Raw genomic sequence first — 26,694 nt, 5'->3', positions numbered from 1 at the left:
CATATTTCCTATTGATAGAGATGTGTTATATTTTCCACCTCAGACTATTCTACCAAAGCAGTCTTGTACACATTTTCTCATTGTCAAATAGCTGATTCTTACTTAACTTTTAATTTCAAAATTAGCATAGAAGACATTACGTATCATTGTGGCATTTTCCAGGTTTGTTTTAGTAGCTGCTTCCACCTTCTTATGGCTCGGCCCCTTCCTCTTTCGGCCCTTGCCTGTAACTCCATCTTCAGTCTTTCTGCTTTTGGGTCACGCGTGTTGTACCCCCGCTTCTTCCGAGGCACCGAGCTTTATCTTCTTTTGCTTTCCTTTTTAGTTTTGTAGGCTAAGCACGCATTTGCACCCATCTACATACAAACACGTATACATTACAAGCTAGATCTGCATATGAGAGACACTGTGGTTCTTGTCCTGAATTTGCGTCATTTTATTTAATATTATAATTTTGAGATCCAGCTAATTACCACCTGCCAATTTTCATAAGTCTGGTTTTTCTTCATAGAAATGCTGATATTTAAATAGCGTTTGTCATGAAGAAACTGGAGTTTTACGATGGTTGGCTAGAACTGGGTATTGAAGAGTGAAAGGACTGGGTCATGGAGATGGTTCTAGTGGGTGACGCCAAACGCTTCCTAAGCTGAACGGGAGGTCTGGCTGCCTCACCCTTGTCACGGGTTAATTACGGAAGGCTTGAATTATGTGTGTGTATGGGATTCAGGTAGCAGTGAATTTTGCAAGTTTTCATTTATTTCAGGCTTAAGTTTTCAATTTAATTTTTTCTTTTCTTTTTTTAAAAATTTAATTAATGCAGATTACAACTCAATTGTTATCCCATCACTTGTGTCCTCTCATTCCTCTCTCCCCCTCCCACCCTCCCCGCACCCCCCGTCCCCCACTTTCAGGATAGATGTGAGGACATCCCACTGGGACTCTAGGTAAGGCAAACATAGGAGATGGGGAAATAGAAGGATCCAGAGGATCCTAGAAACCTACAAGAAGAACATCGTGACGGGTGGATCGGTTCCTAGGGGGGAGTCTGCTGAAACTATTGCACTAACCAAAGACAATACAAGTAGTAAACTTCAATTTAATTTTAAATGCTGTCTTAGTTCCCTTAACTGTTCTTGTGATAAAATACTTTGATGAAAACAACTTAGAGGAGAAAGGGTTCAGCTTCTGAGTCCTGGCTCCAGCCCATCACAGCAGGGAAGCGCAAACGACAGGGGCCTGAGAGAACTGGCCATGTTATATCAGAGACAGAGAGGACCGGATCAGTGCGTGCATACTGGTAGTCAGCTCCCCTTTCCTTTTTTTGTAGATTTTATAACCCAAATCCAAGAATGGTTCTGCCCACTGCCAGGCTGGGTCTTTACCAATGATTAACACAGTCAAGACAACCCCCCACAGACAGGCACACAGGGCAGCAGAATCGAGGCAGTGTCTCATTGAGACTTTTCCTACATTATTCTTGGCTGTGTAACACTGACAGCTTTGTGGGCTGAGATTTTTCCAGCGGCACAGTGAGATGAGAGTTTTAAGTGTCCAGTCAACTGCTTTATTATCATTTCAGTGCCTTTTTTTTTTTTTTTTTCCTCTTGCCTCATTCTTGTGTCTTTGGTCATAAAAGGCTATTCTAAGTTTCTTTGATGGGATACATGGTATAGGCTTTAGGAGAAGTAATCTGTAAACTAACGCCTTGAAAGTCTTCACACTTGCTTTTCAACCACTCAAAGCAGCCGGCCAAAGACCTCTGAGCACCACTGGCAGTCTCAGCTTCTGTCTCCCTCTGCTGCTGGTATTGCGATGTGGAATTTAGATTTCCTGCATTCCAGAGCATTCTTATCCTTCTGAGCCACTTTCTCAGTTAAGCACACACATATCCAGTTATGTTTTTATACCCTTCCTTCTTACGACAGTTAGTACTGCCACACCGAGACAGCTAACGCGACGTCCCGTAGACAGTAAGGCAAACCAAAGTCAGTTTGTAGAAAATGAGAACACTTGACCCGCAGGCTACTGTGCTAAATGTTTTGGCTCCATTAAAAAAACCATATTTTTAAATCAGAAGGAATTGGGAATATTTTGTAAGCAAGCAACCTTTATCTTATAGTTAAAAAAAAAAAAAAAAAAAAAAAAAAAAACCATAGGACAGACCTCTTTTATTTCTTCCTTTGGGCATTCTGTTGATAGCAGACATTTACAAAAAAATAAAAACAAAACAAAACAACAAAAAACCAACCAACCAACCAACCAAAAAACCAAACCCCTCCAAAGTCCATCTATTTATTCCTATGTGTCGTGTCCCCGTGTCCCCGCCCCCCCCCCCCCCCCCCCCCCCCCCCCCCGCGCTTCTCTGACAACTTGCTTATGCATAAGCTCCGCAGGGCCATCTTGCATGTCTTCTGTGATGTAAATTGTCTGGAAGATGTTCTCTCTCTTTTTTTTTTTTTTTTTTTAAGATTTATTTATTTATTTCATATACAATGTTCTGCCTACATGTACTCCTGTATACCAGAAGAGGACATCAGATCACATTATAGATGGCTGTGAGGCACCATGTGGTTGCTGGGAATTGAACTCAGGACTTCTGGAAGAACAGTCAGTGCTCTTAACCTCTGAGCCATCTCTCCAGCCCTGGAAGATTTTCTTTATGAGCAATTAAAGTGAGTCTGTTTTTAGCTGCCCCCTCTTTACTCCATGTGAGTAGGAACATGAAACACAACACCTGCACATTGAAGGCTCGTGACTTAAGACATCTGGCCTAAGTAAAAAGTGTATTACATGCTCAATTTTGGTATTGCTAGTAACTGTGTCCATAACACACGCTTTGCTCTGTCCTGCCCCAATTCCTTGCTTCATGTCAGACAATACTATAACTTACAGTGAGTGGTAAGAAGCTTTGATTATAATCTACTGCGTATCGTACGGGGAAGCTTTGTACTAGAATGTTGACAGAGGTAAATAGAAGTCTTATGCACTAAAACCAAATATGTATTTCATATGATAGATTTTAAAATTTAATGAACAATTTTTAAATTTAACACGTCAACTCATCTTCAATGTTGATAAACCCATTGCTAGCTACATTATGTATGGCCATGCAGTGCGTGTTTTTAATCCATAATAACATCCTGCCATCGGTAATATTGCTGTATCTGTTCATGATACTGGGTGCTTTGGGAGATTTGACGAGAGGTGAAATAGCTAACAAGAATATTTGAAATGAAAATAAATTCCGCATAGATCCCTGAACACGAGTCCTTTGTGCGACAAAGTGAATATAAACTCCATACCTGTCATATTTGCAGAGCGGCTTATAATAAACAAATTTGCATTAACGTGTTGTGTTTGAAATGTTTACAGAAAGACTTGTGTTGAGCAAGGCTTCTCTGTGCCGGTGATTCTGTAGCATAAGTTGACGCATGCCAGAGAAGCCATCTTGTGTAAGGGCTTTCTGCCCTCTGGTACATCACCCGGAACATCAACGGGAAACAGGCACAGCTCAGATGAATATATGACTTTCTTCATGAGTCTTTGGCTCATTCAGTAAAATCTTTTGTGGCTATAATTTCATGGCAAGATTGTTAAAATTGTTTTTATACTTCATGACGTTTTCGTAGCCTGAGTGCAGCCCGTTGGGCAGAAAGGGCATTGGTCAGTCTCTATTAATCTCTTAGTGCCTGTCTGTCTTCCCCTTCACGTCTGACTTATTTTGGCATAAATGGGAAATCTGGGTGTGGAAAGGTAGATATGTTTTTGGAGAAGTGTTCTCCTTCTAGTCTCAACAACAAAATGTGTAAGTCACAGTACCATGTTGAAGGCGGCAGTGATGCTCCCGGAGTCTGCGCAGTACACAGGCCGGGCCAAGTACTGCTAAGGGTCATCCATCTCTTCCACTTCAGCTACACAGCCCTCCCAACGTCGTCGTTGTCAATGTGGCTCGGGGGGGGGGGGGGTGATAAATGGCAGGTGGCTCGCGCCCTGTTGGTGAGTGCGACTCGAAGGCTCCGCCGCGGGCACTACACCATGCTCTTTCAGAACTTAAACGTAAAGGAGGATTCAAGGTCAGAGAGAGCTAGAGAACACGGCCGACTTCCATGTTTAGCATTTACGAGAACGCTTGGACTGGTCGTTCTGTCTTCAGCTCAGCGGCTGGGAGAGGTGCGCAGAGAGATTGAGTAACCAACAGCAAACCACGTGACTCATGAGTGGGGAAACAGCGTTCCCATTCAATCCTTTCTTTAATCCTGTCCGTCAGTTGGTCTTAAACGTTAATGCATCTAACAAGGGTGGAGACTGGCGTGTCGCATGTGTAACGCTGTAACGAAAAGTGATGCCCTTGTAACCAGAATTATACCGACAAAGAACCACCCGCGCTGCTCCTTCCTGTGACTGGAATTCCTACAGAAAGTGACAATTAGGTACTGAAACTTGGAAAAACATTTTTTACAAAGCAAGTAAAGTAATGCCAGTTCTATATTACATAAGAAAATTTAGAGAGCTGTCCTCTGTCACTAGGAATCTGAGTTAGCTCAGATTTTGTTGTGGCTTTTTTTTTTTTAAATTTTAATTTTTTGTTGTGGTTTCTATATTTCTTTAATTGTTGATTCAAACTTTGAGACTCTGGAGAACTTTTTTTCCCCCACCTTTTGTATTGCTACTATATCCTGACTCCCTGGGAGAATGTCTGCTTTGCTGACTCACCACCTCCCTACCACCCTGCATTAATTCCGCCTTCATCATCTTTATTCCCACTACAAAACCAAAGGGCGCCATCTGCTCTCACCCATGGCTAGAACATGTGTGCGGGAGAACTCCCCCTCAGGAATTCCACTCTTATAATTTTAATTCTAGGTTACATAGACACTAAAAAAATTGTCACTTACCCCAAACAAAATGAAATATTAATAGCCCAATAAACATACAACCCTGACCCATTAAAGCATATTATATAGACACCACTGAAAAACAAGAACATAGCAGTGAAAATTAAATCCCTACAGAATAGTTATAGATGGGGAATGAGACACGGCCCATAGGCAAGCTAGTTGTAGGAATAAAGTAGGGATGCAATTTGAAGGATGATTCTTAATACTTTAACTATGTGGGCAAGAACTGAGGACTGGTTTGTGGGTAGGAGGCACTTAAATGTTTGAGTAGTAGCACCTTAGAAGGAAGCCGGATGTAGACCACGACTCTAGAATTACAGGCATGACCTCATTTGGTGAACTTCCTTGCACAGAAGTTGCTTTGGGACTAAATGCGCTTTGAGAAGCCAAAGGCCGGGCCGAGTAGTTCTCGGCGGGCATGAAAGGAGCTGAGGTCTGTTAAGACTGACGCCACGTGATCTCACGTAACCCTCCTAGGCAGAACAAAACTCAAGAGAGGTTACATTTCCTGAGTTTCCTGGGAATATGTAAAAGCAAAACCTAATTTCAACTATTTCAAACTGTAGAGCCTGTTTTCTTTCCTGGAAATTTCCAGGAAGAAACAATCTTTTTCTGTTTATAATGTATCTTAATTTAATCACAACATTTCTTCAAGCCCTTCCTTCCCTCATTTCTCCCATGCACCCCTTTTCACTCTCCCTCAAATTCATGGGTACTTTATTTAAATGGTTGTTATTGCACTCATCTACATCTGTAAGTACAACCTGTTCAAGCTGAATCATGCCATTAGTATGTGTGTTTTCAGGGTTGACCACTTGGTACTGAATACCCAGTTGGTGTGCTTTGCCCAGGGGAGACTATTTCTGCCGATCCCAGCACTCCTTAGCTGCCGGCAGTTCTTTGTGTGGGGTCGAGGACTTGTGGGCTTTTCCCTATCCACTTTGGCATGTCTATTGGTGTTGTCCTTGTTCAGCTCATGTTTATGGATGGAGCTTCCGCTATTACTAGGAGCCACAATGTCACGGCAAAGTTCCCCGTCCTCTGGCTCTGACGATCATCCTGCCCTACTTCTGCAATGTTCCCTGAGCCTCAGGTGTGGGCGTGTGTTGTAGATGTATCATTTGGAACTGCGCTCCACAACTCTTGTGTTTTGATGGGTTGTGGTTTCCTGTAGAGGGTCCTATCTGTTGCAAAAAGAAGTTTCCTTGATGAGGGGTAAAGACTATGCTTATCTGTGTTTATAAGGACAGGTGTTTAGAGTGTAGTTAGGGACTAGTGATGAGGTATTGCAGGTTCTCCACAAGGTCACCATCTCCGAGTAGTTGGGGTAGGATTCCAGTACCAAGCTTTTTGTTGTTTCTGTTGTTGATATCCAGCTTTAACTCTGTGGTGGCCAGGGAGGATACAGGGTGTTATTTCAATTTTCTTGTATCTGTTGAGACTTGTTTTGTATCTGAGTATGTGGCCATTTTTGGAGAAAGTTCCATGGGATGCTGAGAAGAAAGTATGTTCTTTTGTTTTGGGGTGAAATGTTCTGTTTGTCAGGCCCATTTGATTTATGTAATTGTTAACTCCGGCATTTCTGTCTAGTTTTTGTCTGGATGACTTGTTTATTGGTGAGAGTAGGGTATTGAAGTCACCCAGCATCACAGTGTGAGGGTCAAAATATGATTTAAACTGTAGTGGCATTTCTTTCATGAACTTGGTTGCCCTTGTTTGGTGCATAAATGTTTAGAATTGCAATATCCTTTTGGTGGATTTTTTCCTTTGATGACTATATGGTGACCTTCCCTATCTCTTCGGCTTAATTTTGGTTTAAAGCCTAGTTTGTCAGATCTTAATGGCTACACTGGCTTGCTTCTTGGGTCCATTTGCTTGAAATATCTTCTCCCCACTCTTACCCTGAGGTGATGTTTGTTCTTGATGGTGAGGTGTGTTTCTTGGATGTACAACAGAGTGGATCTTGTTTCTGTGTCCAGTGTTAGTCTGTGTCTTTTTACTGGTGGAATTGAGGTGATGGATGCTGAGAGTTGGGCTGGTAGATAGCTACTGCTTCAATTTGTTATTTAATCATAGAATGATTTTCTTTCTCCATCTATTGTGATTGATAGTTTTGAGGAGTGTAGTAGTCCGGGCTGGCATCTGTGATCGCTCAGAGTTTGTCGGACATTTATCCAGGCCTCTCTGTCTTTTTCAGGTCTATTGGGCAGTCAGGTGCTATTCTGATTGGCCCGCCTTTATCTGTTGCTTTTGTTTTTCTCCTTGTAGCTTTTAGTAATCTTTGTTTTGTAAGCTTAGTGTCTTGGTTATTACATACAGTGGGGATTTTCTGGCCCCACCTCTTGGTGTTCTGTGTGCTTCTTGTAGCTTGATAGTTAGGCACTATTTTACTGAAGGTATTTTCTGTGCCTTTGACCTGGGTTTCTTCTCCTTCCTTTATTATTATTCTTAGATTTTTTTTTCTTTTCATTGTGCCCCAGATTTCCTGAATGTTTTGTGCCAAGATTTTTTTTTGTGTGTGTGTTTAGCATTTTCTTTGACTCAGCTATCTATTTCCTCATCTTGTCTGAGGTTCTCTGTTGTATCCCTCGTGTTCTGTTTATGAGGCTTTACCTCCAAGGTTCCCGCTCCAGTTCTCAAAGTTTTCATTTCCGGTTTTCTCACAATTTATTTATTTATTTATTTATTTATTTATTTATTTATATTTTTCTTTCCTTTGCAGTCTTGAACTGTTTTGCTCATTTCCTTCCACTGTGTGTGTATGTGTGGGTGTATGTGTGTATATGTTTTCATAGACTTTAATTCATGGATTTAGTCATATTCTTTTTAAGGTCCTTGAACATAATTATAATAGTTATTTTGGAGGGTTTGTCTTGTGGGTTGGCTACATTACCCTTCCAGGGCCTACTGTAGTAGGGTGCTGGGTTCTGCTGGAGACACATTGTCCTGCAGGTTAATTGATACATGTTTGACCTGGCATTAAGGCATCTGAGTTTGGGGTTGTGTAGGTGTTGATAAATGGTCTTGTCTTTGTTGGGTGGGTGTTCTGTTCCTTGATTGGTATTGTCTTCTCTGGGTTGTAGGGGAGAGTGGTGGCTATGGCTGCCTATAGGAAGTGCTTCTGAGCTCCTGCCAGATGTGGCCACTGGGGCCTCTGGTAGGCCCTGCTTCTAGGCATTAGGGGCTGACACCATGGAATAAGGGAGAGCGAGAAGGGAGGGTGGTGCTGAGGGTGTCCACAGGAGGGAGGAAAGTTGCCAGGAGGATCTGTGGAGGGAGTGGAGTTGGAGCGGAGGAAAAGCCCCTGCAGACTGTCTACTCCAGGGCTGCAGATGAGAGTGGGGCATTGCATTCGGAAGACAGAAGGAGTCCCTGGCTGGTGCGGCCCGCAGGTTTCCAGGCAGAGAGTCTCATTTTCCCTCGCTGCTGAATCAAATTCCTCAGGGAGCCATTGGTTGGCTGTAGGGCAGGTACATTGCTTCCATCTTGTAGCTATTGGGAAGCGAGCAGCATGAGTTTGACTGAGCAAAGATTTATGAAGCATGGGGCCTTTGGAGGTATGCCAAGGAGTGTATGGTAGGGTTGTATGGGGGATTTATTCCTGGCGTTTTGAGAATTCTCCACGCTGGTTTCCTTCATGGCTGCACCAATTTGCAATGCCACCAATGGGATTGCAGTGAATGAGGGTTCCTTTTACCACACATCCCTTTCAGTGTGTGTGTGTGTGTGTGTGTGTGTGTGTGTGTGTGTGGTCACTTGTTTGTTGATCTTTGCTATCCTGACTGGTATATGATGAAATCCCAAATATGTTTTGATTTACATTTCCCTAATTGCTAGGGATGATAAACATCTTTTTTGAGACACTTGTTCACCCCCTACCCCCAATCCCTTTGTTTTCTTCTTTTGAGAATACTCTGTTCAGGTATCAGGCCCATTTTTCAAATGAGTTATTTGCTTTTTCAAATATTTATTTTTGAGTTATTTAAATATTGTAGCTATCAATCCTCTGTCAGCTGGCAAACATCCTCTTCCATTTCATGGGATTCCTCTTGCTGTGCTTGCTGTTTTATACAGAAGTTTTTCAGTTTTATGAGGATCCATTTGTCAGTTGTTGTCTTTAATTCTGGGGCAAATGGAGTCTTATGCAGGAAGGGCCAGAAGGATGGGTCCTGGCAGAAGCATGTGATGGTGGCGGCAGCGCATGTGGTGGCGGCCAGACGGCACAGAATCACTGTGTGTGGTCCCTGCGTTAGATGATGTGGCAGGCTGGGGAATGGTGGGTCCCTGCGTTAGATGTGGCAGGCTGGGGAATGGTCGGATAAGGGGTTCAAGAATGGCCCCCAGGCTGGGTCGAGGAGAAGAAGGCAGGCTGTCTGTATGGGTGGAGGGGTTTTATAAACATGATTGAGATGTGAGAAGGCCTCGGACATCAATGGGGGGGGGGGGGTTTCCCTGAGCTCCCGACAGGGTTTCCAGAGGAGAAGGTGAAGGAACGCCTGCGTCTTGATAAGCCAGCTGACAGCTCAACCTACCTTGAATAGAAGAACGTGAAGAAACACAAAGGAGACACAATGAAACTAGCATCAAAAGTCTAGGGTTAGATTGATGTAGCCTTCTGCAATAGTGTTTAATTTTATTTTATTACCGTACGTGATATTCTGAGAAGACATTGTTTATGCGGGTCTGGATCCTAGTGCGTTCATGTAGTCATTTAGCCTGCCTTACTAATTAGCGTGCTCATAGTGAAGTAAGACAGGGGAGGTACGTTGAGGACACAAATCCAGGTGTGACTGACATCTTACCGAGGAAGCCGTAGACTTCGAAGAGTTAAATAATGTCCCGAAAGTCATGACAGCTATCTTGTGTCCTACACAGTCTGACTTCCTGTTTCCGGCTGAGCGCTGTGCCCAGGACTTCTGGTCAGTAGGCATCAGATTCAGTTCAGCTGTGTATAGTCTGAATTGTAAGCTGGTTGAGGTATCTGGACACACTCGAACTTAAATGCTTTAAAAGTAGATACAATCCAAGGAGAACTATTGATAAAGTTCTCTTTTCTGGAACAGCACAAAAAGGTTCCCTGCTTTGATGATGTCACTTATTAAAATTTAATTTCATTTTTTAAAAGTTGGAAGCACTGTATGTATTTTTAAGTACAGTTCTTTGAAATGTATACATGCTGCATGCACGTGGAATAACTAAATCAAGCCAACTAACATGCTTCTCATGGGTCACATTTTTGTTGCCGAACACTTACAATCCCCTCTCGGCATTTTTCGAGAAAATATGACATAATTATCAACTGTTTTCACCAGCCTGTAAATAGATCTTTTGGAATTATGCCTCCTACACAACCACAACTTCATGTTCTTATTTTAAACACATAGAATGTATTTATTTATGCTCATATATGCATGAAATACAACTTTATATCAGCAGCAATTCAATATGTTCATAATAGTTCATCTGAACAGTAGACCAGTGGGAGTTTTTAAAATTTATAATAACATTTTTTGTAAATTTTTCTTTGGCACTTTCACCCATGTACATAATACTTTCAGGTTTTTGTCAGTCATATACTCTTCTGTTTCCCCCCTATCCCTCCTATCCCCATCACCGGCTAAGGACACGCCCAGTCTTGAGCATGCCCAGTGCAGGCAAACAAACTGTGAGGTCATTACTGAGATGTTGCGTCATGCGGAGTGTTTAGTGCTTTGTAGACGCGGTCTCTGCCCTTCAGCTTTTACGTTCTTTCGTCACTCTCCCTCCCCGTGTTCCCTGAGCCTTCAAGAGGATGGTACAGCCTGCTTAGGGCTGAGCTCTCAACTGCCACTTAATTCTCCACACGTGAGCGTCCACGAGTCTCCGTATTCACTGCAGGTCATTACAAAGAGAGGCTTGCGTTTTACGTGGGTTCTGGGGGTCACAACTCAGGCCCTCAGGCTTGTCACGGGGGTACTTTATTGACAGAAGCATCTGCCATTAGCTCTGACCACTCTTATAAAGTTGATTTATAACCGGCATTTCAGGCATCTAAAACGAACCATAACTGGTGATAGAGAACCATGGGAAGACCAATAATATTCAATAACAATGCCACATGGAAAGAAAAATAAACAGCACCCAACTTGTAATATGAGCGTTTGTAAAACATAGCATGTGAAAATTTAAAATCTCCATTTCCTATTACAAAGTCAAGCCAAAAAAAAAAAAAAAAAAATAAATAAATAAAAAAATAAAATAAAATAAAATAAAATAAAAAAAGTCTCTGAATATTTAAAAAATATTTAGTTAGTCTTGGATAGTATAAAAAATATGTTGTAGATTTCAAACAGTATCTTATTTTGAATAAATTTTGTGGAAATGTTTTGGATTTCTTGCACTCTTTGGCATATGTCACTAATTAGAATCTACATACGTTGAAATATAACATGGTACATGATTAATATGTATAGTTTTCATGTTTTATGTGTCATTAAAGTACAATTTTAAAAAAACAATAAATAAAAAGCCTAAAACATTTTCAACTGTAGCTGAATGCAAAGCTGTTGTTTCTACATTTCTTTTGATTTAAAAATCTATTCTAAGCCAGGCGTGGTGGTGCACGCTTTTCATCCCAGCACTCAGGAAGCAGAGGCCAGCAGATCTCTGTGAGTTCGAGGTCAGCCTGGTCTACAAAGTGAGCCCAGGACAGCCAAGGCTACACAGAGAAACCCTGTCTCGAAAAACAAACAAACAAACAAACAAACAAACAAACAAACCAAACCAAACCAAACCAAACTCATTTAATAGAAGGAAGTCATTGTTAGTCAAGCAAAATACACTATACTTTATCTTTTATTATATAACTTTGATTTTTTTAATGCAATCTTATTCCAACTACTTTTTCTTTCCTCCCCCAAACAGGCTGAATTAAATGACCCAGTTGGCCCTTTTGGTCGGGACGGCACAAAAGCGACACCAAACGAAGGAGAAGAAATTTTCTCTAAGTACGTTGGGTGGAGAATCGCCAACACCCTCTCCAGCCTCTTCTTTCCCCCTCTGGATGCCCGTGCCCTCCTTTCAAAGAAGCCGGTGGAAACAGATCTGCAAAGAGAACGCACGGTCAAAGAAGAGCAGCCCGCAAAAAAGAGAGTTCTACGTTTTATTGTAAAGTAAGCGAAACCGTGTTTTATTACTCTGATGCATGACAGTATCGCAGGTATCAGGGCGGGGGATGGGCGCGGTTTTCACTTAACTCAGTTTCTCCTTTTCAGTTTTTGGCGCAGCCGCCTCCGAAGGTGGTTTTATCCTGAGAAGGACCCTCTTCTTCTCAGGAACGATCTCTCCGTGTTTAGAATAGAATCGCCACGTAATGCAAAACAATGTTAATGTGAGTCCTGTGTAGGAAGAATGCAAGTAAAAACAAAAAAACACGCCCAGTGTTCAAATATTTTGACTTCGTTTTTAGACGTGTTTGTATGTATATGTATATGTATATATATATATATACACACACGTATATATATACATTATTTATATAATATATACACACATTTTATATATATATATATATATATATATATACACACACTCACACACACACATTTCATGTGTATTAAATGCATGTATCCCAATAGCCTTAAACAGTAATAATTTGATAAGTTGCAAGTATAAAGATAGTAACTATGTTTTGTACCTTGAATACTTGTGTTTTTAAATTTACTTCTAATGTCTTAGGAAAATGTAGACTTGAGATAGATTGATTTAGGGGAATATTTTCACTATGCAGGGTCTTAAGATGTTATTACGAATGTACTTAGCTATTTCCCCTCTTGGCACTCTTCTGGTATATTAAAAAAACAAACCCACTGTCTATCTATTCTATGGGCTGTGGTTTATGCTGATAAATATCCCTGTAAAGCTTTATTATAACAGAAGGCTTTATTTATTTTCAATCCAGCTCATTTAAAGAACATATATTATCTAATTTTTTGCTATACATTTTGACAAAGATCACAGAGAATGCATATATATTAGTATTTTTAGCAATTCATTTTTTGTTGTCTCCTTTCGTAGTTGGGCAGGGTGTTTATTAATGACTGATAACTATTAGACTGGACTTTAAACTGACATCTTACACACCTGACTGTTTCAATAGGATATGTGACGTTTCTTCTCCATATTTTAGAAATTATGCCTGACAGCCTTTGTTTTGAGTCATTTTCCTGTATGATCTCTGTCTTTTATTTCTGGCCTGATCTAAACACAGCGAATAAATTTAGCTGCTCCAAATTACATGCTAATAATATATCTATAAACTTAGCTTTAATTATGTATTTTATTCATATTACTACAAATGACGTATTTATTACTTGACTGAAGTATTGTTGATTTTTAAATATATACTGAATATTAAAAAAATCAGTTTGGCCCTCACAAATGAGAGTATGGGCATGCACATATGATTATGGATTGACAAGGCTGTCTTTTGTGCTCTTTTGTACTATTGGAACTTTCATTACTAAGCATTTCATCTGGTTTTTAATCTAACCTTTTCTCCATATTTAACATTTCAAGATTGTTCCTTACGTGTGTTACAGCCTGTGACAATGTGTGCATTTAATTAGTATAGACATTTAGTAAATTCACTTAGAGATTTGTTTTCTAGACACACAATTTTAGTTTTCTTTCTTGGTTTATATATTGCCTTTTTCCTTTTCTCTTATGTGTTTGTTGCTTTGGTAGCTCTCTGAAAACAGATTTTCATCTCGAGTGTGAACCTTTCTTTATCCCTGTTTCTACTCAGAATCCTTCTTTGTTTCCTGTTCCTTGTGATACTGGGTTTAGGACCACTTTCTTACACTTATTAGTTGTATTTGTAAAAATCTGTTTGGCCCGTTTATTTAAGTACAGTTAGGGCAATGTTGATGGGATAGAAAAGCATACAAGCTGTAAGCAAAAGTAAAGGTATCTATCTACTTATCATCTATCTATCTATCTATCTATCTATCTATCATCTATCTCTTTATCTATCTAATGGAATAGCTATTAAGTACCAAACTGTCACACAAAACAAAATGCATAAGAAAAAGACCAACCTGTGTGAAAAATCTAGACTTTGTAAACTTATATGCAATTGATATTAGAACTTCTAAATATATGAAACAAATATTGATGAACTTAATCACAGAATAAGATAGAAACATAAAAATAATAGATATTTTAATATTTAGCATTCAGTAAAAGAAGAATCTGATAGGTCAATATGAAAAAATTGGGTTTGAATAATACTAGATCAAACATATCAAAAGATACCTAAATAACACTGCACCCAGTAACAGTAGAATTTAATTTTTCAAATGCTATGGAACCTTTTCAGAGTTAATCATATCATGTCACAAATAATCTTTTTTTTAAAAATCTAAGAAGAATAAAAAAAAATACCAAATTTCCCCCTAGCCAACAAAGTACAAATATTAGAAAATTTCTAAGAGTTTGAACACATTTTTGAGCAATAGTTGGGTCAAGATATAAATAAAAAAGGAGATTAGCATTTAGAAACAAAACTAAACTATAACATAAGACATAACATAAGTTATGAATAGAGTTGGGGGAAGGGAAGCAAAGCTCAGAGGTCAGGGTGAGAAGAGCAGAGGACCCACAGGTACTGAGTGTGACAGAGCGAGCCTGGGAGCAGGCACTTGCTAATAGGCAGCTCAGCCAGCCCGTTGTCCCCACTTCCTTTGGGACCTGAGGGTAAATATCCTTCAGATACAGCTGCTTTCCCTGTTGCGTCAGCAGAGTAGAGAGCGCTCTGATTTCAGTGTGATGATCTGGAACCACTTGCAAGGGAGAATCGGGAGCTTTTATCATGTGCTGTGGGTAAATTTCTTTTTAAACGAATACTTTCCCTTTTATTTTTAACACAAAAAATTGAAGACAGAATTGTGATTTTTGGCTTATAAATGACTCAAAGTTGTTGTCTTTTATTCTTTTATAAGCATATATTTTAATTTAAGTGATTTATAGAATTCCCTTCTCATGTGACTTCTCAGAAGGAAATTGATCACTTTGGCTCTGTGTGTTAAACTGGGAGCGGGGTGTTTCTAAGTTAGTTAGTTTGCCCCCGTAGGATTCTTTTTTAAATGGAAAAAACATCATTATGGCTTTTCACTGTTTCATTAAAAACTGCAGGCAGAAACCAAGGTATATAACCCTTCCACTTCAAAGCACAGTGTTTTCCATTTTCTCTCCTTGTCAATAAAGGTATCTTAAGTTTACCTTAAGGCTGGACACTTGAAAATCCAAAAACTAAGTAAAAAAAAAAGTTTTTATTTCTAGCCTTCTCTGTCTGTTTCTAAAATGAACATTTTCTATGCTTACACCTTGAATTAGATAATTCCTGAAAATTTCTGTATAAATGTAGATCTAGGAGAATAGTAATTTACAACTTTATCACTAATAAAGCCCAGCTGCTCAATACTTTGAAGGTTTCATTTATCCCCAACTAGACAACACCGGGTAAATGCAGTGACTGTAGACTGCCGGCTTCTGCTGCCGTTTAGGCAGATGTCGTAAACCGTCGCGCGTGGACGGACGTTCAGAGGCAAACCTAACGTCTCCTCGGCACCCTCCTCCATACGGGCATCTAGCTCCAGAGTGTCATTTAAACCCACAGGCACAAGGTAGAAGGTCAAATCCTGGAGACATTTCACTATAGGGGAGGGAAAAAAAAAAAAAAAAAAAAAAAAGACTTAAATGGAGGACCTAGAAGCCGAAGGTGGGCGAAAAGAATACCATGGCTTCTCCTTATCTCACTGATTACAAGGCAGAGCTCTGCAGACACAGCTGGCTGTGCCTGGAACTTGGATTTCAGGAACAAAGACGGCCTCATTGCTGTTCTAGTTTCTGGTAAACATAAAACCTCCATTTTTTTTAGTGCATAAGTGAATAAGTTCTTTAGTTTATTTTAATAAATAAATATTTATTTATTGTTCATCAACCCTCTATTAATGAATGAATAATAAATAATCGCCTTAGTTTCTAAGTCCCTGTATGGTCAAGGCTGGCCTCCCCTCAGCTTTCTGGCGTTGGGATTACGATGGGCACCACCACACCCTGCTAGTTGCCAAGCCATCTGAGTTTTGTTGAGTGATTATTAATATTTAATATTGATTCATATAATTATTAAGGTGGTAGTTATTTGTTAACCTGCCCATTTTATAAATAAAGACATAGAAGCCTGTTAGATTTTTAATAAGCATTAATGCACTGGGGCTGGGCAGATATTAACTTGCTAAGCTATCTTGTCTGCTCCCCAGTCCACATCCCCATAAATACCTGCACATGTTTTTCATTTGGGCTGCTTCTGTCCACCATGCGGGTCCTCAGAGCAGGCTGCCCTTGGCCACCTGCTCCTGGTTACAGCTAACCCAAGGCAACTTTCTCTTTCCCCGCTTCTCTCTCCCCATTGCCCCTCTCCAACCCCCCCCGCCCCTCCCAGCCCCCAACCCCCCCCCAGCCCCGCACCCACAAAGCCCGCAAACCTAGGCTCTGTTTACCTCTCTCCTGCCCAGCCCAGCTGTAGCAACATCATTTGCCAATCAGGGACAATTTTTGGGAAGCAAGGCTTCCACATGTCTTGTGGATATGTGAGAATTTGCTTGCAAGAATCTTGGGGAACAAGCAATTAACATCTGAATACACAGTAGCTCTGGATCAAGCCCCATGGAGTTTGGTAGCAGCTGCACTAGGGAGGGATGTTGGAAAAACGCCAGAAACTCAGAATTCGGAGCTTTTGATACATGTCCATTTCCACGGTCAAGAGGAGCCGCTGGGACTTTTGAGAAATCCAGTTTAGAAGAACCTTCATCAAGGAAGAGACCCTTAAGACTTTAGTCCTGGACAGCCCCTGCCAGACGATCGAAGATGAATTCTGTTTTCCACTGGACACTCGGTGCCCTCCAGTAGGGGGTCTCTGTGTGGGAGACCATGTCAATGTTTATGATTTCTGCCCCTGCCGGCTGCTATGGATAAGGAAGCTTGTTTGGCAGCGGTGCCTGTGACTGTAGACTCATAACTGATAATGAGAGACACTGAAGGCTTCTGTGACAGCCTCTTCCCCTCGCCCCACAAAAGACACAGTGCAGACAGGAAGCCATTGAATAGAGTCCTTAAAAACAGTGCTAAAAGATGCTGTAGTGCCGCTCTTCGCAGTTGATGGCTTACGGTGGGGAAGGCCTCCCTTATCTTTAGGGGGTTGGCCACTGCGTGTTTGATCATGCTTCAGTGAGTACATGGGTGACACAAATAGGACTTGGTTTTTTTTTGCTTGTCTGTTTTGCCGGGGTGGGGGTGGGGGAGTGGGACACCGGGAAGGAAGGGTAGACCTAGGGGGTGGTGGAAGTGGGTATGATCGGAGTGCATTGTATGAAATTTCCAAATAATTAATAAAAATATTATGTTGGAAAAAGTGTGATTTTTTTCCCTAAGGGTTCACAGCTGATTTTGAAAACATGAGGTTGATTAGGACGAATATCTTTAGTAGTGGCTGAGCCTCCAGTTCATTAATAGGGAATTTATGCCAAGCAAGAAGCATTTTCTAATTTCCATGACTTTTGCCAAAGCTAATGGGGAAAACTGATATATGTATAGAGAGTTTAAAAAGAGAGTTCTAAGCATTGATTTAGTCTGCTATTGAGTATTTTCTGGGCTTGACTCTACCTCTAGGATTGCTAAACAAATCTTGTGAACAAATCTGTTTATTTCTGTTTCATACGGAGAACAAGGCACGAGACACATTTTGTTTTACTTTTGACTTGTAGTAGTCGCACCTACTGAATATGATGGCCAGGCCAAGGCAGCATTGCTCTCGCTGTGCCTTCGTGTTTGGAGTGTTCATAAGTGATGGTGAGCCGAGGTCATCCTGTTGTGCAGAGGAACAGTGAAACTTGTTCTACCTAAGCATGCTTGGTTGGCCACCGCGCACCTTCCATTTGCCCTTCCCCTGTGCTTCCTCACCGGAACACATCACCAATCTACACTCATATAAAGTACAGTCGGTTTAACATAATGTCCCCCTGTTCCATCCATTTCCTCCAGAAGCTCATTCTTCACGGCAAATGACCTTCTACGGTACAGAGACCATGTTTTGTTTTTGTTTTTTCTCATCCATTTATGTGTGGGCACCCGAGCCGGTTCTGTATCTTTGCTAACGTAAATAGTGCAATTAGCATACGCATGAAGGTAAGCACTGCTGTGCCGACGCACACTTGGATCCGACAGAGCATCTTTTCTTAGGTGTTTGAAGCCTTCCACACCGTCTTCCATGGCCATCCTATCCACGTTTCTACCAACAGCGGGGGAGTTCACCTTTCTCCACACCCTCATCAGCACCTGGGACTGTTTGTTGTCTTTATTACAGCCATTCCGATGGGGGCAGATGGCATCTTATATGGATTTAGTTCAACATCTTGATAGAGAGTGACCCTGTGTGTGCTTAGACACCCATTGTCCATTTGTGTCTCCTCTGGCACTGTCTGTTTAGATCAACAGTACATTAGTCAGATTGCTTACTTCTATGCTAAAAAAGATTTTTTTTTTGAGTCCTTTACATAGTTCTGAACATCAATCCTTTATCCTTGTGGATGAATAGTCTCTAATGTTCTCTGTTTCTGTCTTCCCATGACTCTCCTGCTGTGGGAAAGCCCCTCAGGTTGATGAAATGCAATGCATCTGATTTCTACTTTGTTGTCTGTGCTTTTGGGGTCATTTCTAGAAGACCATTGCCAACGCCACTTGTCTCACAGTGGTTTTTCTGTTTTTGTTACATTGCTTTCCTAGTGTTAGGCATTGCATCACGTCTCTCACCCACTTAATTATTTTTGAGTAGAAGGGTCACACTTTAGTCCTATTCCTATGGGCATACGGTTTTTCCAGGACGACACTGTCTTTTCTCCAGACATGTGTTGGGCATCTTTGTCACTGAGTAGTTGTTTGTAGATTCTTGAGTTTATCTCTATGTCTGTGTTTTCTTCAGTTACCCTGTATATCTACTTTTATTTTATTTTCATTTTTCTAGAGAGGGTTTTTCTCTCTTTTGCTTTGTAGATCAGGCTGGCCTTGAACTCACAGTGATCCTCTTGCTTCTGCCTCCCAAGTGCTGGGACTAAAGGCGTGCACCACCATGTGCCAATACTATAATCTTTGGTTCAAAGATGAATTTAGCAAAACTAAAATTAATTAGAAAGATTGAACAAAACCAAAACATAGAATGGGTATTCTTTTTTTTTTTTAAGATTTACTTATTACTTCTTATTTTATGTGTATGTTTCTGACTATATGTGTGTGCCCTGCATGTATGCAGGATCCCGAAGGAGATGAAAGAGAGCCTCAGATTGCCTGGAACTAGAGATGCAGTCAAGTGTGGACCAGCGGATGTGAGTGCTGACCACGGCCTCTGAAAGAGCAGGAGATGCTCACCACCAATGAGCCGTTCTCCAGCCTCATGACCGTGTGCTCTTAAGGTGATGGATAGTACAGCACACCACATACACTATGGTACATACCTATAGGCTTTAGTCTTTCTGTTGCTGCAATACAATACCAAACAAAAGCAACTTTACGGAAGAAAGAGCTTATGCAGTTTAGAGGTCATAGTCCATTGTCAATGGTAGTCAGCCTAAAGGAAGACACTACCCAAGCCAGGGCTGCCCACTGGCGTGCTCAGCTTACATAGCCCAGGACCACTTGCCTGGGCATAGTAGCATCCACAATGGGCTTGGGACATATCAATCAATCAATCAAGGAAATGCCCCATAGATATGCTCATAGCCAATCTGTGAAAGCGACTTCTCAATTAAGCTTTATTCTCTCTAGATAATTCTAGTTTCTGTCAAATTGACAAAGACTAACTAGCATACACTCACAGAAATTAATTTATGAATCAGGCAACAAGTAAGATATTAAAACAATAATAAAATGGTTATAATGGTATTCTGTTATAGTAATTGCTCAGTGTTAAGATCACCTGTAGCTGATGCAGAGGACCTAGGTTTGGTTCCAACACCCACCCAGTGGTTTACAACCATCCCTAACTCCATTTATGGAGGGATCTGCTGCTCTCTTCTGACCTCTGTGAACACCAGGCATGTTCATGCTTGCACATACATATATAGACAAAACCCTCATACATATAAAGTGAAATACACATTAAATAACAATTACTTAAAACTTTAAAACCATTCATGATCACACATAATATTTACTCTGTCTTCTGACAGCTTCTTTCTAATTGATTTGGGTAAGTTAGTTAGCTTCTCAAGCCTTAGGAGTTTAACCTTCAGAGGGCTGTGTGATGCTGTCAGACATATTCTGAAGAGAAGTAGGTAGGTAGAGTGCCACACACGTTAGTTCCTTATCTTGTTCAATCATTAGCAGATTTTCTTAAGTACTTATTTTTTTCACAAAGTAAGATTACACTACTAAGGCTGTAATAAGGAATAAGTAAAAAGCATCTTATGCTTTTGCCTGTATTTTTTTTTTCAAGATACAAGCTTCCAGAAACCTTCAGAGAACACACAGTGTTAAGATGGTTTTGCTTTTATCTATTATTTTTCTCTTGCTCCTGTCTGGTTTTCATCACATCATAATGCGATGTATATGTGCTTCATGGCTGTATTAGGTACAATTCTCTATAAGAACAGGCCCAATAGACTACATATATACTATATACGTGTACTATAAAGGGACACTCAGTAGAGTGGTTTACATGGTAGGGGCTGGGTGGCTCACCAATGGGCATCTATACAGGGGAGAGGCTGAAAACTGTAACTCCACGGAGCTGAACTTGTCAACAATCTCAACCTGGCACCAAAACCAGGAAGTCTGATAAAGACTTACTTATTTCCAGCCTACCACAGTTCTGAAGAAAGCAGGAGGCTGGTGCCATCAGAGGACAGGAGCAGAGGCAGTGTAGCATGGCGGAGGCAGCAGCAGGAGGAAGGAGGGAGGGATAGGTGCATTCACAGCAGCCAATGCACACACAGAAGCAACATGGATTTTTGCTCAGACTCTGTATCTGGGCCTCACATTGAGATGTGCATAACTCTGATAGATACCCACTCTCAGGTAACCCTTTCTGGAAATGTCCTCACAATCCCACCCAGGAGCGTTTTCTCATCAATCCCAGATCCTACCAAATTAAAATAAGTATTAACTATAGTGGTTATGCTGTGCAGGGTTATTGGAAAAGTAAGGTGGACATGTCAGAAATCCATGCTGTCAGTCACACTTGTTGGCTTGAGAGAAGTAAAGGGTGTGCAGTGCTTCTTCAGAGAACAGGCTTTTACTTCTTGTCTCTTGTGAGTAATAAGAAACTGATTGTCACATTAGATCAATCCTGCAAAGTGTTAAAGCTTCTGGAGATCTGGAGTACAAATAACTCTTTGACATACTGTCTTATCCTCCTCTTTGGATACAGACCCAGTAATTGGGATCCTGAATCAGGTCATAATTATATTTTTATCTTTTTGAAGATTTCCCCCCCAAAATATCTTCACTACTTACATTCTCATCAGTATATAAATGCACTATTTATATTTTTTATTTTAGTTTAAATTATGTGTATGTGTGCTATCTGAGGGTGTGTGCACATGGGTGCAGATGCTTGTGAAGGCCAGAAGAGGGCAGCAAATTACAGGTGCATGTGAGTCACCCAACATGAGCGCTAAAGCCTTGGATTAGCTGCAAGAGCAGTAATGTACTCTTAGCTGTTAAGCTTTTAATGTTGGCTGTGTGGTTTTGCAGATTGATGTAGTCCCACTTCTTATTTTATTCTGTTGAGATTGAGGAGCTATAAGGTGAAACCCAGTGGCCAGTGATTAAAAAAAAAGTGCTTTATTTGTCCATTTCTATCACACATCTCAGCATCACCCATGGTCTGGTCTGGAAGCCTCCCTGTCTTTGTTCAGCTACTGTTCCTGTTTTAATTGCTCAGGAGCCTTGACAGCAGGAACTTTTCTCTGCATCGGTGGAACCATGGCAAAGCTTTAACTCCTACTTTTCACCATAGATATTTGCCTTCAAAGCAACCATCACCCCCGAACTCATCATTAAAAAGTGGAATGATAGGTTGTAGATTTTTAAACACGACACAGGAATTAACACGATATCAGTGAGATAGAAAAAGTTATATTTTAAATACAGATTAACTAGAGTCAAAATGACAGCCTTATGGGAAAACAAAATTATGCCACAGAGAACAAAATCTACATGTTTTGTTTTGTGTTTCACTTTTCATGTGCTCTTTGGTCTGTCAAAGAAAAGGGCAGTATTCAGCTTGTTATATAATGTTTTTACAGTAGTTGACAAGCATTTATTACCTGTTTGGTTAGAATGAACGCTTGGATATGACACTAATCAAATTTTTACAATTGTTCCACTTTCTAAGCTCTCAGAAAACATGAAACTAGCAATTTACAGGACTTAATCTTTTCCTCTCTTAAAGACTTGATAGGGTCAGGTATTTGATCTGAGCAAGCACCTGCCACCTCTCACGGTGAATGAGGCTGCCAGCTAACCCAGCTGACCCAGCTAACCCAGCTAATCCAGCTAACCCAGCTAACCTATCTAACCCAGCTAACCCAGCTAACCCAGCTAACCCAGCTAACCCAGCTAACCCAGCTAACCCAGCTAACCCAGCTAGTCTAGCTTTACCACAGCAGACACTGACTACAGATTTAAATGGTAAGCAGGCAACAGAGCTCCCTAGAGAAGCTATATTCCTTCGGAAAGCACTAATTGAATACCTCCATAAGCAGGCACTGTGTAAGGTACCACACAATAAAGATAAGGTACCATAGAATAAAGAAAAAATAAGCCATAGCCAGGGGTGTGTCGGCTAGCTTCTGGTCTAGGCTAACATTTGTGTTTCTAGCATATCTTCCCGGTAGAATTAATTCAAAATTGTCTATTCCAATAGCTTAGTTTTCATGCACATCTTCAATTGTTGTTTATTGGATGCCACAGATAAAATGTGTAATAACATAGTTATATTTCTTTCCCATGGGAACTTAAAATCAAGTTTGTAAGATAGATAGCGATTAAAATCATGTATGTAAAGCTGAGCGCATATGTTCAATATCTGTACTAACAAGCATAATGAAGAGATTTCATGGTACCACAGCAAAGGTGCAGAAGGACGAGGAGTGCATACGGCAGCATCCCGTGCATCCGGCAGCATCCCGTGGGGTGGTGGGGGGCGTCGCAGGAGGGAGACCCTGTTCCAGGCGGAGGAGAGAGAACAGGGGAGTCCCAGTGGTGAAAAGGGTGATAGAACACTTAAGCAGATAAAAGATTGGTGGTGTTGGTTCATGCACCACAGGGTAAAGGGGTTGGAGACATGGTCAGGACTTCTAGTTTCATCTTAGGACACACAAGAAGCATTTGGTATACTTTTTATGGTTAAATGAGGGGAGGGAGGGAGAGAGAGAGAGAGAGAGAGAGAGAGAGAGAGAGAGTGTTTCTGACATGGCCTGAGATAATAAGTGTTATAGTTAGGTGACACTGGGCAAGTTAATGTCTCTAAACATAAATATTTGGATTTTTTTTTTTTTGAGACAGGGTTTCTCTGTGAAATAGTCCTGGCTGTCCTGGAACTCTCTTTGTAGACCAGGCTGGCCTTGAACCCACAGAGATCTGCCTGCCTCTGCCTCCCGAGTACTGGGATTAATGGTGTGCGCCACCATGCCTGGCTTAATATTTGTTTTAAATAGGGCAATGACAATACTTTTGTTGTTGAATGCTCTTGAGAAATTATGAAGTAATTAATTAAAAGTTATTATCCACTATGGAATATATGCTTATTATATGACATGATAAATAGGGTATGATTTAGGTATATGTGTGTGTAATATGAAATTACCTTGTAGAAAAGAGATTTGTCTCACATGTTTATTATAGCATTATCACAATTAGATATAAAATGAAAAGAACCTAAGTGTCTCTTAGCTGAGTGAGGTGTCAAGAACAGGTGGGAAACGGAAAAGCAGAATACTGTTTGATTATAAAAAGAGTGAGGCCTTGTTACATATAGCACTGTGACTGCAGCTGGAGACAGTTATCCTCAGTGAAGCAAACCAGGCCCAGAGAGACAAGTGCTGCGCGGCCTCACTGACGTGTGAATTCTTCACTAAGCTGTTGAGACCAGGCTTGCAGTTACCAGAGCCTGGGAAGAGTGAAGGGGATGGAATATAGGAAACGTTTGATTAATGATCGTAAGTTACAGATAAGAGAGGACAGTTCTGATGCGTTACTGAACAGTGCAGTCACAATAGACAACACGCACTGTGTATGTATATGCATTTAAAAAGCTAAGAGAGCTTTAGTATTTTCATTAAAAATGATAATTGTTCCAGGAGACATGTATTTGCTTACCTGATTTATATATGGATATATGTTTGTTTAAATTTCACAAGGAGACCCAGTAATATATACAATTTAATGGATAAGTTGAAAAAGTTAGTGATGAAAAAGTGGCTACAGTAACATCCGGGATTGTGAAACTACAAAACTATTATGATATTAAAGGGTATGTCCTGATGTAATCTAATCTGTAAACAACATGAATGCACGTATCACACTGGTCAAAACAGAGGAAGAAGGTGGAAAGATTTTTGTCTTTCTAGAAAAAGTAGTAGGGTGTAGCAACAGATGTGAGAAAGGGGATAGAGAGGGCGGGTGTAAGAGAAGGGAATCTGATAGCAGCCATCCAATAGGGCCTCCAGAGAGGGAAGGAGGGCGGTGGAGTGTGGCCTGGCAGAGATGACAAGCCCGCTCTGGAACATGCTGGGCTTGAGGTAGTGATTTTGCGTTCTCTCAGTAGAAGTGTCAAGTGGGCAGTGCGTTTCACAGCTCTGCTGCTCAGGAGGAAGTGTGGGCTGTAAACGCAGGTGGTGACTGAAGGCATGGGCGGAAGGAGCTCTGCTTTGGCAAAAAGCACTGAGCAGGATGGGTGCCGGGGCTGGGGTGGAATTTTGAGGAATGCTCTCATTTAGTGTCTGGAAGAAGGAGAGTGATATAAAAATGGTAAAACCACAGCTTAGAAACAGCCAAAGGAGTGGGTGAAAAAGCCAAGGTGTGTGTGTGTGTGTGTAAGTGTGTAAGCTCTTGAGGAGAAAGCTCAGAAGCCCATGATGGTCTCAAGCCATAGTACTGCTGTACAGCTTTTAAAAACTTTTCAGTGTGTGGAACACATTTGAGACTGCCCGGGGCAGTGGCCGAACCCTTCTCTTTTACGGAGCCCCTAGAAGAAGCGTGCTCCTCCAGAAGCTGTGGGGGCAGCTGGCCTGCTTGCACATCTTCACCGCTCCTTGCAAGGGACACGCACAGGCTAAATGCAGATCTCTGCTACTTCCTCCCTTCCTCCAAGTGCAACCCGCCAGTCCCATCCCCAGAGCTGTGGCAGCTCACCTGCTGAGGCTTCTCCTCACCTTTGTCCCCATCACAGGAGACTAAGAAGATCCTGGTGGAACACTCTGCTGTTCTCATTCCTGTCCCCCTCCCCTCAGCCCATCCTGTTCCTATTTCTTAGCTCCCAATACCTAGAAACACATTTTACCAGGACCCCCAATGACCATACTTATCAGGATCCCACAAAAATTTCCTCTCAGCCAACACCCAGCCACCACACTCTCCTAAGAACCAGGGAGGGCAACGGAGACCAAGGATAAACACTCTCCCAACAAAGACAGGACCAGATTACCAGTACCTAGAATCACAGTCTTCCCAAACCCAGACGCCTGGATATTAGAATTAAAACACAGCAACAGCCAGGACAATGTGTGTCCACTGGAGCCCACCAACCCAGCACGGCAGGAATTAAAGGCACGCACCACCACCCCTGGCAGGATTTTATTTTTCTTTTAAGTTGAACAGTATTCCATAGTGTATATGTGTAGTATTTGTTAATTGTATGTGCTATTAAGAGTATCAGTGCGTCCTTTCTATTACATGGTTTAGCAGCACTGCCACAGAGGCGCGCAGTTGGGGAACTGCCTTTGCCCGGAGCCGTTCTAGTCCTAGTACTTAGTGTCTTCCATCTTCATCTGAGAGAGGGAACTTGACGCTGAAATAAACCAGACCGTGGGAAGGGCTGTTGTCAAACCAGAGGCCTTAATCTGTGGCAGCATATGTCAACGGCCAGAAGAGAACTAAGGGGACAGGATGCCACGAAGACCTTAGAGTTGTGTTTCACGAGTGCCTTCCTGACCCCCAGGATACACAGCTGCTGGGGTTCTAGCTGCGTACTGTGCCTGTGCCTTTCATTTCGAAGTTTAAGTTTCTATGTCCTGAATTGTTTTTACATTTGCTTCTGTTTCTCTTCTCCTATGCCTGTTGTAAGTGGATGCATCTGCACCCAATGCTAATCGTGCCTTTGATCTTTAATAAATTGCTATATCCGTTTATCACCCTCAACAGCTTCCACTTTCAATGCTAAGACTGTCAGTGCAATATAAGACCAGTAATTGGTAAGCATTCATCATTTCTAAAGTGATGTGTCACTAAGTTCTTGGCACTCCACAGCAGTTCACTAACCTGAGTCTTGTTGAGTCAGAATTAATGTCAAGTAGCTTTGGTTCTGTTTACATTAATGTAAAAGAATTCAGAGGGAAAAGCCTACCTCAAGCATTGAGATTTTACTAAACCATTTATGTAAGCAAACCAGTGTTGTCAGACCGGATCCTCAGCGTTGCAAGCATGCCTGGCTGATGCATCAACCGCCTGTTATCGTCCTGTCATTAAGATGGAGAGATAGGCT

General features: G+C 41.3%; 1 protein-coding gene across 1 annotated transcript in view; it reads left to right on the top strand.

The window, feature by feature from the left end:
- Positions 1 to 26,694, top strand: part of LOC127196603 (transmembrane protein 232-like) — a 172,710-nt gene that overhangs the window by 14,980 nt on the left and 131,036 nt on the right. Inside the window, exon 2 of the mRNA XM_051154437.1 lies at positions 11,802 to 12,049. Within this exon, the coding sequence (XP_051010394.1) occupies positions 11,802 to 12,049 (248 nt within the window). The remainder of the gene's footprint in view (positions 1 to 11,801; positions 12,050 to 26,694) is intronic.

The sequence above is a fragment of the Acomys russatus genome, chromosome 12 (assembly GCF_903995435.1).
Source record: "Acomys russatus chromosome 12, mAcoRus1.1, whole genome shotgun sequence".
NCBI classification, from domain to species: Eukaryota; Metazoa; Chordata; class Mammalia; order Rodentia; family Muridae; genus Acomys; species Acomys russatus.
The sequence above is the reverse complement of the archived record's forward strand: the minus strand, read 5'-3'. Positions and strand labels throughout refer to the sequence as shown.